The sequence below is a fragment of the Fringilla coelebs genome (genome assembly GCF_963513975.1).
Source record: "Fringilla coelebs genome assembly, chromosome: 4".
In the NCBI taxonomy this organism is placed as follows: domain Eukaryota; kingdom Metazoa; phylum Chordata; class Aves; order Passeriformes; family Fringillidae; genus Fringilla; species Fringilla coelebs.
Genome location: NC_140032.1, coordinates 1919405 through 1937518, shown reverse-complemented (window position 1 = coordinate 1937518; position 18114 = coordinate 1919405). Strand labels below are relative to the sequence as shown.

Here is an 18114-nt window from a genome sequence, read left to right as displayed (position 1 = left end):
AGGGGGATTGGGAAAAGGGAATGGGATTGGAGAAAGGGAATGGGATTGGGAAATAGGGGGATTTGGGAAAAGGGGGATTGGGGAAATGTGGGGATTTGGGGAAACTGGGGAAAAAGGGAAATGAGAAAAAACCAGGGAAACACTGGACAGATCTGGACTGAACTAGAAAAACTGAGGAAAAACTCCCCAAGCGGATTTGGGAAAATGAGATTTCTGGGGAAAGGAAGAAATGAGAAACAAAATGGGAAACGCTGGATAAATCTGGACTAAACTAGAAAAACTGGGAAAAAAACTATTACACTGAATATGGGAAAAGGGAATGGGATTGGGAAAATGGGGGATTGGGGAGAAGGGGGAAACGAGATTTCTGGGGAAAGGAAGGAAGGGGAAAAAACCAAGAAAACACTGGACAGATCTGGACTGAACTAGAAAAACTGGGAACAAACTGATTAAACTGATGAAAAACTGGGAACAACCTCCCCAAAGGGATTTGAAAAAAGGGGGAAATGAGATTTGTGGGGAAAGGAAGAAAGGAGAAAAAACTGGAAAAATACTGGACAGATCTGGACTGAACTAGAAAAACTGGGAAAAAAATATTAAAAAGGACTTAACGGGATCAAACTGGAATGAAAGGGACAAAACTGAAAAAAAGGGAAAAAAACGGGAAAAAAGGGGGAAAAAAAGGGGGAAAAAGGGAAAAAAGGGGAAAAAAGGGGAAAAAAAGGAGAAACTGGGAAAAATGGAGAAAGCTGGAAAAAACTGGAAACAAATGGAAAAAAGGGACTTTAAATGGATTGAACTGGAATAAAAGGGATAAAACTGGATAAAACAGGACTAAACTGGAAAAACTGGGAAAAGGAACAAAACTGGACTAAACCAGACTAATCTGGACTAAAGTAAAAAAATCTGGGAAAAAATGGATAAAAATATGTGGAATTGAAGGTCCCTCCATGCCAAAGCAGCTCGGAATTCTCTGGAATTTGGGACAAAACCCCATTAAAAGGCCCTAAAATTTTATAATAAAAATGTGACCTCGTGGAGAGGGGTTGGAGAGGGCAAATCAGGGAAAAGAAGTGGTTAAAATTAATGAATGAATTAATGAGTGAGTAATTAGGGGAAGGGATTCAAAGCACAAGGTACCTGTTGGAGGAGTGAGCCTCAGGATTCCACTCGGGATATCTGTCAATGACAGAGGGAAAAATGTCAGTGGAAAAGCCAAAATTCCCCCAAAAGGGGATTTTTTTCTGGATCAATATTCCCATTTGGGACTCCAAAAGCACCAAATGTTGATTTCTGTTTGTCCAGGTGAGGTTGGATGGGAATGGGGATTGTGGGAATGTCCCTGGATGGGATTTAAGGTTCCTCCCACCCCAAACCATTCCAGGATTTTGGAGCCCCTTGGCTCTGGGAGAGCTAGGAATGTTCCCCTGGAGAAAGGAGAAATCCAGGGAATCCTCAGAGTCCCTGGAGGGGCTCCAGGAGAGCTGGAGAGGGACTGGGGACAAGGGACAGAGGGACAGGAGCCAGGGAATGGCTGCCACTGGGAAAGGGGAGATTGGTCTGGGATCTTGGCAAGGAATTGCTGGCTGGGAGGGTGGGCAGGGGCTGGGCTGGAATTCCCAGGAAACCCCAGGAATTCCCAGCCCCTGGATCCCTGGCAGTGCCCAAGGCCAGGCTGGGATGGACTTGGATCCATCTGGGATGGAGTGGGAGCCGTCCCTGCCCATGGATGGGGTGGAATTGTTGGGGTTTAAGGTTCCTCTGCAGCATTCCATGATTCCCAGTGGATCACCAATGGATTCCCAGCAGATTCCCAACCAATTCCCAGTGGGTTCCCTGGTGGATCCAAAATGGATTCCCCGGTGGATTCCCAAATTATTCCCAGTGGATCCCACAGTGGATTCCCAATGGATCCCAAATGGATTCCCAGTGAACTCCCAACTGATTCCCAGTGGATCTCATAAAGATTCCCAGTGGGTGCCCAATGGATCCCAAGTGGATTCCCCACTGGATTCCCCATGCATTCCCAGCGGATCCTCAGCAGGTCCCTGACTGATTCCCACTGGATCCCAAATGGATTCCCCAGTGGAATCCCAACAGATTCCCACTGGATCCCAGTGCATTCCCCAGTGCAATCCCAACTGATTCCCACTGGATTCCACTGTGGATCCCAAAGGGATTTGACAGTGCATGCCCAATGAATGTCCAGTGGATCCCCAGTGGATTCCCTGTGGATCTTCAGTGGATCCTGAGCGAATTCCCGGCGGATTCCCAATGGAATCCCAATTGATTCCCAATGGATTCCCCAGTGCATTCCCGAGGGCATTCCCACTGGATTCCCAGTGGGTTCCCCAGGGCATTCCCACTGGATCCCCAATGGATTTCCCAGTGCATTCCCACTGGATTCCCCACAGGATCCCCCAGTGCATTCCCATTGGATCCCCACTGGATACCCACTGGGTCCCCAATGGATTCCCACTTGATCCCCAGTGCATTCCCAGTGGATCCCCAATGGATCTCCCAGTGTATTCCCACTGGATCCCCCAGTGCATTCCCATTGGATCCCTAGTGCATTCCCACTGGATTCCCATTGGATCCCCAGTGCATTGCCACTGGATCCCCATTGCATTTCCCATTGGATCCGCAATGGATTCCCAGTGGATCCCCCAGTTGATTCTCCTATGGATTCCCCAGAGCATTCCCACTGGATCCCCCAGTGCATTCCCACTGGATCCCCCAGTGCATTCCCACTGGATTCCCTGTGGATCCCCACTGGATCCCCAGTGCATTCCCACTGGATCCCCAGTGCATTCCCACTGGATCCCCCAGAGCATTCCCACTGGATCCCCACTGCATTCCCACTGGATCCCCAGAGCATTCCCACTGGATCCCCCGTGGCTCCCTTACTGTTGGCGCAGCCTGCGGCAGCTCTCGAGGTGGGCGGGGTTGTTCTGGTGCAGGATCCAGTCCTGGGGGAACAAACAACATTGGGAAAAGTGGGATCAGGGCGGGAAAGGCCGGGATCATCCCAACCCCTCGGAGCTGCGGCCTCACTCTCCAGCCCATTTCTACCTCGGAAAAGCCAAATTTCCATGGAATTCGGGCAGGGGGTTAAAAGCTGATTATCAACTGCTCCAGAACAAAAGCCTCAATTAAACTGATTAATTCAATCCATTTATTCAATTAATTAAATGAATTGATTAAATTGATTCATTGAATCAGTTAATTAAATCGATTAATTCACCAATTAAGCCACCCACACACGCTGGGGACGGCAGCAGCACGTGGATCACCGGAGGCTGCTCCAAAAAAATCAGAATGAAAGGGAATAAATTAATCCATGAATGGCTGTCACATCCATGAGCAATCCCAGCTCCCTCAAAATGTGGCATCTCCACATCCAACCTCATTCCCAGCCTGGAATTCCTGTGCCTGGAGCTCTGGAAATGTTCAGTTCCCATCATGTCACAGCTCAAAGGTCATGCCAGAGCCTCGGGATGATTTTCACGCTCGTTTATAATTTTAAAAATCAGATAAAAATAGGATTTAGTTCCATATAAAAATGCCTGAAGTCGGGTTGAGCTGGGAAAAAAGGAGGCAGTTTTCTATGGAGGAGGGATATTCCTTGGAAAACTCTGGAATTCTTCAAGGTGGAACATCACCGATGATAATTATTAAATATCCTTGGGAAAAAAAAATCAACTTCCAGCTGCTCTGAGAGCATAAAATCCAATCAAATATGGAATTATTAATATAAAGCAATAGATCTGAGGAATCAGGGTGATGGAATCATTCCCATGAGGATAAAGCAGCAATTTCAGCATTCCTAGCTGCTTTTCCCTAATCCTATTCCCAAGGATCCGGATTTTTCCAGGTTTGAACTGAACCAGGATAAACCAAAGCTGTTCCTCAAGCAAAACTTGGTGGGAATGAAAAGGGAATTCCCAGAATTCCAATTCCACGCTGCCAAGGAGAGGTTTTGGTTCCCAAATGCCTCCAGCTGCTGATGCAAGACTTTTGGGAATTTTCTTCTTGCCAGGTCCTCACCAGCCAAAGCCCTCTGGATTGATGGATTTTCCTCCTTTCTGCCTCATTCCTAACTCTTCCCACTCTTTGGGAATATTTTGGGGTCCACAGAATCCAAAACCACCTGGATTTACGGATTTTGCTCCTTTTTACCTCATTCCTGGCCCTTCCCACTCCTGGGGAATATTCCACTGCCCATGGAATTATCATGGAATGGTTGGGTTGGAAGGGAACCCAAAGATGATCCCACGTTGCTCCAAGCCCCATCCAACCTGGATTTGGACATTCCAGGGATGGAGCAGCCACAATTTCTCCTGGGATCCAAAGAAATCCTTCCCCTAAAATTACAGGATCCCTTCCCAGAAATCCTGGTGAGAAGAAAAAATTCCACCTGAACTCTTCTATTCCCACCTTCCCTAATTTCATCCCAACCTCCTCTCACTCATGGATCACCACCAAGAAATCCTGGAAGCAGAAAGTGTCCAAGGAAGGAATTCCAAGCACAAATCTTCTGGGAAGACAGAAAATCCCAAGGATTTTACAGATTCCAGGTCCAAGGAGGCATCACCCCCAACTTTTGATTGGATTTGAGGAACAAAAGTGGATAAAAATAAGGAGAAATCCCATTCCTCGTGCTGGGAATGTTTCAAAACCACTTCATTCAAGATGTGATGGGATGGAAGAGGAAGGAATTGTCGTTATTCCAAGAAATCTGCTCCATCCAAGACGTGAAGAGTTTGGAGAAGGAGGAATCCCACAAATCTCGCTTTGTTGTTCCCACAGGACATGATTCCGAGCTGAAAACGAAGCTGCTCCTCGGAATATCCATAAAATCCTTGGAGATTTTGAGGATTTGGGAAATCAGAATTAAAAGGGAACAGCAGGGGGTCAGATTCCACCTATCCCAGAGTGGAATTGGGAATTTTGCTCCAAAAAACATCCAGGACACGAAGATTTTTGGGGAATACCTAGCCCAAGCATTGATTTTTGCCTCAAATTCTGATTTTAATGCCCCAAAATCCACCTTGGTGTGGCTGCACTCCCACAGGAACACTCCTCAAGATCAGAGTCCAACCTCTCACCCCGACCCTTCCTGCCTGAGATCAAAATGAGGCCAAATCTGCCAAATTCTGCTGCTGCCCCAACCCCACCTTCCATGGACACCTCCATTAATTTCCATCATTTTTTCCATAAATTCCCAATATTTTGGACCTGCCTACTTCAAATGATCCATTTTCCATAAAAAACTCTGGATGCAAGTGGGAAATACCAAAACTTGTGGCTTCTAACAAAAAACACAAACCCCAACCCTTAAAATGTATCAGAAATCTGTCAAAATGACATCCAGGAGAGGTTTTTTTCCAGGGAAAATTCAGCTTCCAGAGTTTTGGCACGGCCAAGTTGGAGAGATGATGTTGGGATGAATATCCCACATCCAGGTGAGGCGGGAACTTCTGGGTTTCATATTCCAGGCTGGAATTCTCTTCCCATGCGCAACGCGGCGTGGTCGGATCCAAAATGAGTCAATCCAAGCGTGGATTAAAAAAATCCATGAAAAATCCATGAAAAATCCATGGGAAAAGGGAGCTCAGCACCAACAGCCTGAACTCAGAAGCCACTGCTGGAATTTTGTTTTCAGGGTCTTCAGACATGGCACACAAAAGGTTTTAATTGTTGAGCACCTTCATCCAAAGTCAGCTCCCGTTATCCCAGAATCCCGGAATGGTTTGGGTTGGAAGGGACCTTAAATCCCATCCCATTCCCACTTCTGCCATGGGCAGGGACACCTTCCCTAATGCAAGGTGGATCCAAATCCATCCAGCCTGGCCCAGGACACTGCCAGGGATCCAGGGGCAGCCACAGCAAATCTGGGAATTCCAGCCCAGCCCCTGCCCACCCTCCCAGCCAGCAATTCCTTGCCAAGATCCCAGCCCAATCTCCCCTTTCCCAGTGGCAGCCATTCCCTGACTCCTGTCCCTCTGTCCCTTGTCCCCAGTCCCTTTCCAGCTCTCCTTCAGGGACTCTGAGGATTCCCTGGATTTTTCCCTTCTCCAGGGGAACATTCCCAATTTTCTCAGCCTTGCTCCAGAGCATCTCCATGGCCTCTTCTGGATTTGCTCCAGCAGCTCCAGGTCCCCCTGATGCTGCCCCAAAGCTGGAGGCAGCTCTGCAGGAGGGTCTCACCCGGGCAGAATTCCCACCTTTCCTGCTGCCCACACTGCGGGATCAGCCCAGGGCACAGGGATCTGTCTGGGACATTTGGAGCTTCCCATCCATGACACCCCAAGTCCTTCTCCCAGAGCTGCTCCAATCGTTCTCTTCCCATCTCAGATCCGTGCTGGGATTGTCCTGTCCCAGGAGCTCCTGCCCTCGCTGGGCCTCGTGGGGTTGGGATGGTCCTGGAAAATCCCTCCAGGTGTGATCCCAGTGCAGAGCCTGGTGTCCCCTTCACCGTGCCAAGGGCGATTGATCCCGGTGTCCTTGTCACCGTGCCCATCCCAGTCCCGGGGGGGCTGGTCCCTCCTGGGCATGGAGCTGGTGACAACTCCCAAGCGCCACCATCCATGAAATCCCTTCCTCCAGGCTGGGGGCAGCCATGCCACCTGGGGCAGCATCAAATGTCTCAAGTCCTTGGGAATCATCGGGAATCACCGGATCTGGTGGCTCTTCCAACCTGAGGTCCCATCCAGCTCATCCAGAACGGGACAGGGAACGGTTGGGAAGATAAATCTTGAATGTCCAGGTCATCTCCAACCACCCCAAACCGACCAGACCTGCTGAACTGCAGAGCTGGAACTGAGAGGAATTCTTCAATCTCTGCAATTCATGGATACACCAGCTGGACATTTCTCCATCAAAGTTTTATTTTTGGGATAAAATTCCCAAACTCTTGTGGGTTCTTCTGCAGCAGGGCTGGTCCTGGGAGGTCTCCTGTGTCCCTGGGAGACAAACACCAAACACTTCCCAAAGGAAGCGAATCTGGGCCAGAGCTGAAGGACCAGGAACAAATTTGGGAGGCTGCAGTAGGATCAGGATTCCTGGGAACACATCCCACCCCAGTGCCACCAAGACAAGATCTCACAACCTTTAATCCACCCCAAAACACTCAGCCAGAGCTGATTTGCCAACAGATTTTTAGTGACAAAATTTCCCTCCTTAAACGAGCGAAGAATTCCCATCTAAGTTCATTCCCTTTTCCCAAATTGCTTTTTCCCTTTGTTAACACCCCCCCACTTTCGTTTTCCTGGTCAATTTTACCCATTTTTATTTTAAATCATCTTTCCCTTCCCATTTCCAGCGGCCTGCCTCCCCGGCCCTCAGCACTTCCTGGGGAAAAGGGTTTGGGAATTTCTGGTTTTTTCCCTAAAAAATCCATCCCCATCTTCAGCCAGATTTTTAATTCACAGCAAACAGAGCCTAAAATCTCCAAGATTTTGCCAAATTACAAAAATCCCTCCCCCACAGCCTTTCCACACTTTGCAATTCGATCACATTAAATAATTATTAATTAATTACTCTGGGCTTTTATATCACATTCTCCAATGTTTTTGATGGCTCAAACCTGGGGCTTTTCCAGGAAAACCCACAGTTTCCAAAACATTTTTAATCTCCCAATATCCACCATTTTCTCCCTTTATTTTTTCTTTCAAAGCTCAAACTGTGATTTCCTTCAAGGCTGAAAGCCCGGTGGGATGAATGGACGCATTTTCCACGTCGCCCCGAGCCAGCCTCTGGAATATTCAGCGTTGTCACACAGAGCAGATTTGGAAGATGAAATTTCGGGTTCTAAATGGGCTCTTTTGTTTTCAGGCAGAGTTTGGAGAAGGAGGAGGGGGGGGAATGAACACACAGACATCTCACCCACCCCCAGACATGATTTGAGTCCCCCACACACGACATGAATATTTCACTCCACTGCCCGAGGTTTGTTTTGTTGTTTGAAACCCGCTGCAAAGTCAAAAAACATTTCAATACTGAAAAAAAAAATTAAAATCAACACGTAAAGCAACTCTGAACACGCTGTTACAATAATTATAGCACCATTCCCAACACTCAAACTTGGCGACCAGCATCCCAATCCATGGAATTCCCAGGGAAAACAACCAGCGGCAGCAAAAGGTGCCGAGTACACACGCTTAGGGAATAATCTGGGAAAGCCACTCACCTTCATATGAGTGCATTCAAGGTTACACAGAGAACACAAATGTGGGAATATTCGCGGCGACGTGGCATAGTAGTCGTTCATCATGGACGGGGTGGGCAGGCGTTTGCTCTTCTGGTCCGGGAACACGGGCAGCCAGGACGCCTTCACCACCCCGAACGGGGATTTGATGGGCTCCTGCGCCGGGGAGTGGAAGGGTTTGTGGAAGGGTCTGTGTCCCGCCGAGGCCCCGCCGGCGGCGCTGGGCGCGGCGTGGGCGTTGCCGGCGTCGTGCTGCTTCTGCTCGTGTTGGCTGATGGCGGCCAGGAGCCCGGCCGAGAAGGGCGGCGGCGTCAAGGGCGGCAACACGTGCTGGGACACGGGCGGTTGGACCAGCGGCGGCATCACCGGGGGCAGCATGGGCTGCGGCAGCGGCGTGGGCAGCAGCGCCGGCAGTATGGGCGGCAGCACCGGCGGCATGGGCGGCTGGGACGCCGGCTTCACCACCGGCAGCGCGGCGGGCGCGGCGCCGCACAGCACCGGCACCTTGGCCGGCGGCTCGGCCGGGAAAAACGACGGAGCGGGCGAGGAGTCGGTGGGGAAGGCCGGCAGCTTGATGAGGTCTTCGGCCGGGAACACGGGGTTGCACGGCACGCTGGGCGGCGGGACGGCCACCGGCACGCTCTGCTCCCGCTGGAATTCTTCCCGGTTCTCCGCGCTCGAGCTTTCGGGATTGAAGACGCGCGCTTCCAGCGGCTCCTCGGGCAGCGCCTCAGCGTCGTAGGTGCGGATCTCCAGCGGGTCCTCGGTGTAGCCGTACTTGCTGGCGTGGCCGTAGTCGATCACTTTGCTCTTGACGGCGGTGCCGCCGCTCTCGCCCACCGGCTCCTCGCCCCGGCTCTGAGCGTGCAGGCCGGGCACGGCGCGGCCCATCTTCCGGATGCGGATCTCCCGCAGGATCCGCGGCATGTTCTCGGGCGTCAGCTGGTCGTCGGGGTAGCGGCTCAGCTCCTCCAGGTCCTCGTTGGACAGCCCGAAGCTCGCTAAAATGCTGGAGGCGCTTTCGGGCGTGTAGCGGTTCTGGGGGTTGGAGTTCTGCTCCAAGACCGGCGCCGGGCCGGGCGGCTTCGGCCCGGCGGTGCCGGCGGGGCAGGGGCCGCCATCCCAGCGAGTGGCACGCGGGTCTCCCTTCTGCTCCTGGTGCAGGCCGGTCTTCTCCTTGACTTTCCTGGGATCGGCCCTGTGCAGCGTGACGCGGACGTTGATCCTCTGCGAACCCGTCCACTGCAGCGCGTCCTGCCCCGAGAATCTCTGGGGCGCTCCTTGGGGCGTCGCGGGCGCGGCTTTCCTGGGCGGCCCCGCCGCGCCTCCGGCCCCGAAAGCTCCCGGGGGTTTGGTGCCCGACGGGTTGGGTCCTCTGGGCCTCGGGGGCAAGGTTCCTCTGGGGCTAAACATTGCGTCTTTCAGCAATGCCTGGCGGACGCCAGCGTGGGGAGGCGCCCGCCCGCCGCTGGCAGCCAAGTGCTGGAGAGCCAAGTGGGTCTTAATTTGGGCAAGCTGAAAAGGAGGAGGGCCCAACACAAGGGGGCTGGCAAGGCCAAGGTTCAGGGAATTCACAAGTGGTGCGAAACTTTCCAAGAACAACACAAAGCTGCAAGTTAAAAGACAAGGATTAGATGGGTCATCTTTGGCATCTGCTCACAGCGGCTTCTAGGACGGGGAGAAAAGCAACCCGAGGCACGGAAGCGGGATTTGCAACACAGTTTAAAGCACTCAAAATTCACAAAAAAAATGTTTTCTTTCATTGTTTAAAATCTTAAATATAGAGAACAGGTGATTAATCAATTAAACAGGTGATTAACAAGCTTAACCCAACAAATTGGATGTCACAGGGAACACAACCGGTGGTGACACTTGCAACAGCATTGCTTAAAACCTGGCATTTCACTTCTTTGTGACAACAGAGTCTGGGTTTAATTACAATTAATAATTTTAGGAGCAATAAGGCAAAGCGTGATGCCCCCCTGTCGGAAGGGTGACGAGGGATGAGTTGGAAGTGGAACCATTTAGGTGGAGAACTCCAACCAGTTCCAGCTGGGTGGAGCTGAGCCGAGGCCAGAGCGGTTTCCAGGAGGACACTCCCATGAGCGCTCTCATGGGTGAAGAGCAAACCCTGCAAGAATTCACAGGGTGGGACGAGGCTGGAATTCTGTGGGTAGAAAATATCCGATCTCTCCAAGAGCTTAAATAGAAAGGGTTTGAAATAGAGAGGAGTAAAATTGTACAGGAACAACAACAAAAAAATCTCCACACAAAAAGCACCGCGGTCAAGGGAAGTGGGGCTTGGTTTGGGTGAAATCACTGAGAATTTGGTGCTGTGAGGTGGGAAAAGAAGGTACAAATACAGGGAGAGGAAAATGAAACACCACAGAGTTCTGGAGAGAGAATCACACAGGGCTTTGGGCTGGAAGGGACCTTAAAGCCCATCCCATTCCACACCTCCCGTTATCCCAGGGTGCTCCAAGCCCCGTCCAAGCAGGTCAGGGATGGAGACTGAGATCAGTGAAACATCAAAGAGCAGCAAAGTCCTCCTGCAGCTCCTCGGGGACCGAGCGAGGACACCGGGAACTGTGGATTTAGGGTGAGGACAAAGCAGCAGCCACAACATCAGCGCGTTCCCAGCTCCGTCCCCGTTCCCAACCCCAAACACGGCACTGCCGGAGCAGCAGCTGCAAAAACTCCCAACCCTGTCCCAGCCCAAAGCAGGAAAACTCCAAACCCGGGAATTCCTCATTTCCCCCTTGTCCATCTGTTGTCTCCTGGAAGTGGACTCCTCTTGCAGCCACAGACGAGGTTTTCCAGCAGTTCTCCCGGCCGTTCCCGAAGCTCCGCGCCGAGTTCCCGCGACGCTGAGGTTCTCGTCTCACCGAGGCCGATGCCGTCACCGGGTTTTGTTTTCCAAGCTTGTGGAAGTCGACTCCAGCTGGATGTTTTTCCAAGAGCAGAGGTTCACACTGAGATCACAGCTCAAGGAATAAACCTTACAGGGAATGACCAGACACAGGTGCAGGAGAGGAGGATTTTCCAGCACAATTCCCGGAGTTTGTTCCCAATTGGGTGTGAGTTTTTTTGAGGAATTATTTAATTCGGACCAAGTACAAACTGTTCAGGCTCAGGAAAAATGTGAATCCTACTAATCCTCTCCAAGCAAACAATAACCAGATTCTCACCAGAAAGCATTCCCAAAATTCTGGCCTCTCACCCAATATTCCTCCTCCCTCCATAAATTAAAACAGATTTCAACAGGAGCTGCATGTGAAGCCAAGTTTGTTCCAGAGGGTTTCCAAACCAATGTGAACCAACATTCCCCGAGCCACCTCCTGCCTTTCTGTTTGCGTTTTCTCCGGAATTCCCAGCACTGGAGGACAAAAATTCCCTCTGAGCCCATCTCTGTGAGAAGCACTTGGAAAAGGAACACTGTCAAAGCCACCCATCACCAGGACAACCACAAATGGATCAGCACAGCAAATCTGAAACACCACCAACCTTAAATCCACGGATCAGGAACCTCACAAAGGAGGGAAAAAACCAGAATTCCCACAGGAGGAGTTTTTACCTCTCCAGGTACTTCCAGGTGCTGCATCTCACATGGACAGCTGGGAGCAGGGAAGCCCCGCAGCAGGATCAGCGATAACAACTCACCTCTGCAAGCCTCAGGGATGGATCCAGGTTGGGAAAGACTTGGAGCAACCTGGTCTATGGAAAATGTCCCCACCCATGGTAGGGGGTGGCACTGGATGTGATTTGAGGTCCCTTCCCACCCAAACCAGTCTGGGATTCTAGGAAGGGCTGCGGACAAGGAGCTCCTGAGTGACCTTTCCAAAGGAAATGCTGGAAATGCTTCTAAGGAAATGCCAAGATGGAGGAAACAATAGTCTGGAGCTATCAGGGAGAGCCCCACCTTCCCCTTCCAGGCAGCTTTGTTTGGGAAGTGTCGGAGCCTCGGAGGCGCCGCTGCTGGGACAGGGACACCAGAGCAGGGACTGAGCTCCAAGCTGGGGCTGCGGCGACACTGAATGGAAATCATGGAATGGTTTGGGTGGGAAAAGAGCTTAAATCCCATCCAATCCCACCCCCAGATCAGGGATACTTCCACTGTCCCAGGTGGCTCCAAGCCCCAGTGTCCAACCTGGCCTTGGGCACTGCCAGGGATCCAGGGGCAGCCCCAGCAAATCTGGGAATTCCAGCCCAGCCCTGCCCACCCTCCCAGCCAGCAATTCCTTGCCAAGATCCCAGCCCAATCTCCACTTTCACTGTGTCCTATCCCTCCATCCCTCATGTCCCAAGTCCCTTTCCAGCTCTCCTCTAGGCTCTGAGCTCTCCCTGGAGCTCTCCTTTCTCCAGGAGAACATTCCCAGCTGACCCCTGGGAACGGCAATCCCAGAACTTCAGAGCACAACACAAAAACCAAACAACGCCTTCCTTGCTTTGCCCTCAATTTCCTCCCTCTATTGTTCCAGGCTTCCCAATAGGCACGGAGAAATGGAAAGTTCTGGATTTTAAGCTCTCCCTGGTATATGCAGAGTCTGAATTAAAGCATAGAGAAAGAATTGCTGCACGGAGGAAAAGGGCAAGGAGCCTGCAGCAGCACAGAATCCTGGGATGACCCTGGCTGGAAAACATCTTTGGGATCATCCATCCAAGCTGTGCCCACTGCCCACCTTGGCACCGAGTGCCACATCCAGGAACTCCTTGGACACCTCCAGGGATGGGCACTCCAAAGCTCCCTGGGCACTTCCAAGGCCTGACCACCCTTTCCATGGGGAAATTCCTGCTGGTGTCCAACCTGCCCCTCCCCTGGCCCATCCTGAGACTGTTCCCTCCTATCCCGTTATTCCCTGGATCAGATCCCAAATCCCTCTCCCTGTCAGGGAGTTGTGGAGAGCCACAAGGTCCCTCTGGAGCCTCCTTTTCTCCAAGAGCCCCAGGAGAAGGCAGAAGCAGATTTCTCCCACTACACAGAATGTTCATCCAAAAGGAAATTCCAAAAGGAAAATTTCCTTACTTGTCCCTATAAATAGCATGGAATTTTCTGGCTCTGTGCTAACTCCAGAGCAGATAAACAAAGCTGGAACCAAAGCCATGCCTGGGAAGCTGCTGTGCCTTTCCAAGAGCTTTTCCAGAACTGACCACATCCCCACGGATCTGACCGTGTCCAGTCCCAAGACCTGGATCTCCTTTGGAGATTCCCTTTGCTTGATGGCAAAATCTTGGAATGTTTTGGAAGAACCTGGATTTTCCTCTTCCTTCCTGAGCTGCCCAACACCACGACGGCATCCAGAGGGTGCCATGGTCCTTTCCTCTGGAGAATTCCTCATCCACAGCAGCTCAGATGTTCTCTCATCAAGGTCAGGACTTGGGCAAGGCATTCCCAGCCTCTTCCTGCATCTGGGAATTCCTTCCTGTGATTCTGGATGGCTCTGGGCAGTTCACCACCCTCTGGATCTCTGGGATTGTCACCTCCAGATTTCCCCTTGCCAGCACACCCCCACCTTGAGGGGACATCCCAATCCCAGCAGGAGCTCCTGGATTTTCCAGGTTATCCCTGGTGTCCATCCATACTATCCCTCCATCCTGGGATCTTCCAGCTCCTCCTGCATGGCCCAAATCCAGCAGAGCACGACAGATCCAGGTGGGCTGGCACTCCAGGTTCTGGGATTCCAGGTGAGCTGGCATTCCAGGTGAGCTGGCACTCCATGTTCTGCCATTCCAGGTGGGCTGGCACTCCAGGTGGGCTGGCACTCCAGGTTCTGCCATTCCAGGTGGGCTGGCACTCCAGGTGGGCTGGCACTCCAGGTTCTGCCAGGCAGGACCACCTGCCTGCTCAGGCAAAAATTCCCAGGATTTGAGAGGTGAAAGCAGCTCCAGGCAAAATCCTCCCTGGAGCCATTGCAGTTACCAGCTTCAGATCCAGCAGGATCTCAGCTGGGATCAGTGGATTTGGATCACTGGGAATGTTCCAGGACACACAAGGGACTGGGATGTGTCCTGGAGGATGAAGAGGAAGAGGAAGGCACAATGGTCCTGGAGCAGCTGGATAATGGGAAGAGGACAAATCCCAGCCTGGAAATTTGGATTTCCCAGGAAAAAAGAGAACAGCAAAGGCTGAGCTGGAATTGTAAAGTCTGAAGGGAGCAGATCCTAAAAAATGACCAGGATGGGAAAGGAAGCACTTGAGTAAGAAAATTCCTGGGATGAGATCAAACCATGAGGGAAAAAGGGATCCAAACCCCAAGCAAAGTTATTTCTCCCACTCTGTGCCATCCTGGAAGCCACAGTCCCATTTTCCCACTCCTCCATCCCAGTTTTCCTGTGGAAAAGGACATTTTGCAGGTATGGAATATCCCTTCAGCCACTCCAGGGAAAGCCAGACTCAGCTCCCAAATCCCAAACAAAACTCCCAGCAAAAGTTCATTCCATCCCAAGCAGAACATCAACACCAGCCATGGAATCTACTGGAATATTCCCAAACTTGTGCCCCATCCCAGCCTTTGGGGCAGGAGATTTCTATCCAGGCACACCAAAAGAAAAAAAAAATAAAAATCAGGACAAGCCTTTCAGCCAGGAATTCCTGAAACAGGACCAAAATCCGGCATTTGAACACCAGGAACCTTCCTCCAATTCCACTTTCAGAGCAGCACCAAGTTTGATAAATCAATTTAAACACCAGCAACAGGTCCCTGACACTATCACAGACATTCCTGCCTGAAATTCCCCCCCAAAAAAGCCCAAATTCCACACAGAATATTTAACTGAGGGCAAGGAAGTAGGAAAACAGGTTTTATTTACCTTCAAGAGTGAAAGATAAAGGGGAAATACCCAGATGAGCTCCTTGTCTGGCAGCAAAATCAACTCAAATCCCAAACTGGGGAAGGAAGAAAGGGAAGAGAAGGAATCCAGGTTTTGGAAGCCTTTGGAAAACCACACCCTTGGATAAATATTCTCAATTTCAGCAGAATATGGGGAAGAAGCTGGGCTGGTCCCTTCCATCCCCACACTCCAGGGGCAGATTTAAATGGGGGGGGGGAAAGAAATTAAAAATGAAATTCAGGATACTCCTTTTCCTTGGGGAATGTCTTATCCCAAAGAAAATCATGAGCTCATGTTGGATCCACCCTGTCTGATCCTCCCAGCAGCTGATTGAAGGTTTTGGATGTCCAGGGAAGGATCCCACCGCAGAGAAAGGAACAAAAAACCCCAAATCAACAACATTTAAACATCAACTCCGGGCTGGAATGAGATTTTTTAGGGGGTTGGTTTGGGTTCTGAGTTAAAAAACCTATTAAGTTTTATGTAAACACTCTTATAAATTACCTTATAAAAAGAGATTTAAAAAAAATTAAAATAGCAACCCGCACTACGTTTCTGGTTTAAAATAACACTAAAAATATCCAAGGAGCCTGTGCCTAAATTGCACTTTAAAAAAGGTTAAATCCCCCAAAAGAGGAAGTTCCTGCAAACCACGTGATGCTACAACACTTGGCCTTCCGTAAAAATCATTTTTCTTCAGGTATTTTACCAAATTGTGCTCAATTATTCCCGTTTGAAAGCAGAAAAAGAGAAAATCCGCGTTTTTAACCCCAAACCACGAGGAGGTGCCTGAGGTCACGTCCAGGTCCTGAGGTGCAAAGCCAACCTGAGGCTGGGATTGTTCTATTTCGGGTCAATTTTAACCCAAACCCACAACTCTCAACATCCATACCACATTATTTTAACGTAAAAATGCTGAATTTATGTATTTAAAAGCCTGAGTAAGGATTAAATTAAGGCATTGAGAGTTGTTTGACGTGAAAGGGAATGGAGGGACGACCAGGTCAGCGTTTCCCTCGCTTCAAACCGCGGCAACCCGAGACTAAAACGTCTAAAAACCAGATTTAAATCCGTGCCGGGTACAAATTGTGGCGAATCCCTTGCGGGGTAGCGGCTGCGCTGCAGGTCGGTGGCTACGGGGCGGCTTTATCCGCGTGCCGAAAGAAAAAGGATAAAAGATTAACGACAAAGGGACTATCAAATAAAGGAACAAAGGAGAAGGGATTAAAAAAATAAACAATAAACACCCACAGCCCGAAGCTCCTCATGAGGGCCCCTCAGCCGCCCCCCCCCCTACAGCCGCCATTACGCGCGTCCCCCTCAGCCCTCACCGCTGAGGGGGATGGGGGCGGCCGCCGCTCGCCTCCTACCTCCGCCGGCGCGCAGCCGCCGCTCTCCCCGCGTCCCCCGCCGCCGGGACGAGCCGGGAAGAAGCCCGGAGAAGCGGGAGGAAGGCCCTGAAAGCAGCGGGGAGAGCCCCGGGAGCGGCGGGCGGGGGGACACGGCGCGCCGGGCGCTCTGCGCGTGCGCGGAGGCAGCGCCGGCTTGGGGGGGGAGGGGGGAGGAGCCGCGCGTGCGCGCCGCGTGCAAAGGGGAGCCAGCCCCTGCCGCGGGGCATGCTGGGAGCCGCCCTCCTATAAAAGGACGGCGGCGGCGCGCGCCCCCTCAGAGCGGCGCTGGCGTTCGCGGCGTTCTTTTGTGTGCTGTTGTGGCGTTGCTGCTGTTTTTGGCGCTTATTTTTGTAATTCCCGCAGCGCGTTCTGCTCTCAGTCATGGAACCTGCTCCTTGTGGTCTCCTCGTTGCGTTGCTGTGTGTAGCACAGCCCCTCACGCCCTGCTGCCGAGCCCGGCCCGTCCGTGAGGGACCGGGAGCTGTTCCGTTTCTCTGCTCGTCAATTAACACTTAGAGCCTTCACTTCATTCTTACTCTGGCGTTTAAATCCATTAATTCAGCATTTTTACTTTGCAACAATGGGATGCGGCTGTTGGGAATTGTGGGTTTGGGTTGAAATTGGCCTTAAATACAGAAATAGCAGCCTCGGGAGGGGTTTGCGCCTCAGCCTCCCTCAGCGGCAGCGGGAGCTTCAGGAACGCTCCTGCAGCCGCGTGGGTTTATTCCAAATTTCTTTTCAAGGTGTCCTGGGCTCTATGGAGAAATGATTTCCCCAGTAATTCCAGGGAAAACCATGAGGCATCTGAGGCGCTGACATCCATGAGGATTCCTGGGATGGATGATCCATCCTTGGAATGACCCACGGTCGGGTTGGAAAGGAATTAGAGCGACTTGGGATAGTGAGAAGTGTCCCTGCCCACGGATGGGGTGGAATTATTGGGATTTAAAGTCCCTCCCAAACCATTCCAGGATTCTGGAGCCAGGCTGGGAAAACTGGGAATGTTCCCCTGGAGAAGGGAAAAATCCAGGGAATTCTCAGAGTCCCTGAAGGAGAGCTGGAGAGGGACTGGGGACAAGGGACAGAGGGACAGGAGCCAGGGAATGGCTGCCACTGGGAAAGGGGAGATTGGGCTGGGATCTTGGCAAGGAATTCCCAGAGAATTCCCAGGAATTCCCAGCCCCTGGATCCCTGGCAGTGCCCAAGGCCAGGCTGGATCCACGTGGGATGGTGGGAGCTGTCCCTGCTCATGGATGGGGAGGAATTTTTGGGATTTAAGGTCCCTTCCCACCCCAGATCAGTGGGATTCCCTTTGGAGCAGCAGCAGGAATCCCTGGATTTTCCAATGGGTTCAGGTCCCTCGGGACACAGCGAGTGACTGTCCCCAAATCCAGGCTCGTGTCCCACAAAAACACCTCTGGAATCCAAGAACCCACAGAAAACCCCTTGGAAGCTGCCATTATTCCCCCAAAATTCCCAAATCCCACAGCAGGGATGGCACCAGCCCTGCCCCATCCCACCCCCCCATTTCCAGGGAATTTTGAGGGGTTATTGGAGCTGCTGGAAGCCCCAAATTTTGGGTTCCCTCAGCCAAAGTGACTCCCTGGAGCTGGATTTTCCCAAAAAAAAAAAAAAAAAAAAAAAAAAAAAAAAAAAAAAAAAGAAGAATCTCTAAATTCCTGCATC

At 51.4% G+C, this 18114-nt stretch overlaps 1 protein-coding gene across 5 annotated transcripts in view; it reads right to left on the bottom strand.

The window, feature by feature from the left end:
- The window catches only part of ZNF638 (zinc finger protein 638), a 48881-nt gene extending 30949 nt beyond the window's left edge, over positions 1–17932 (bottom strand). For 4 of the 5 annotated variants that reach the window (XM_084205262.1, XM_084205263.1, XM_084205265.1 and 1 more), the window contains exons 1-4: positions 16408–17932; positions 8192–9818; positions 2908–2969; positions 1141–1179 (exon numbers count right to left, since the gene is read on the bottom strand). In XM_084205262.1, the coding sequence (XP_084061388.1) occupies positions 1141–1179; positions 2908–2969; positions 8192–9818; positions 16408–16811 (2132 nt within the window). In that variant the 5' untranslated portion in view covers positions 16812–17932. Of the gene's footprint in view, positions 1–1140; positions 1180–2907; positions 2970–8191; positions 9819–10946; positions 11860–16407 lie in introns of those variants that run through there. The other variant, XM_084205264.1, reaches the window with a different exon arrangement.
- Positions 17933–18114: the final 182 nt, after the last annotated feature.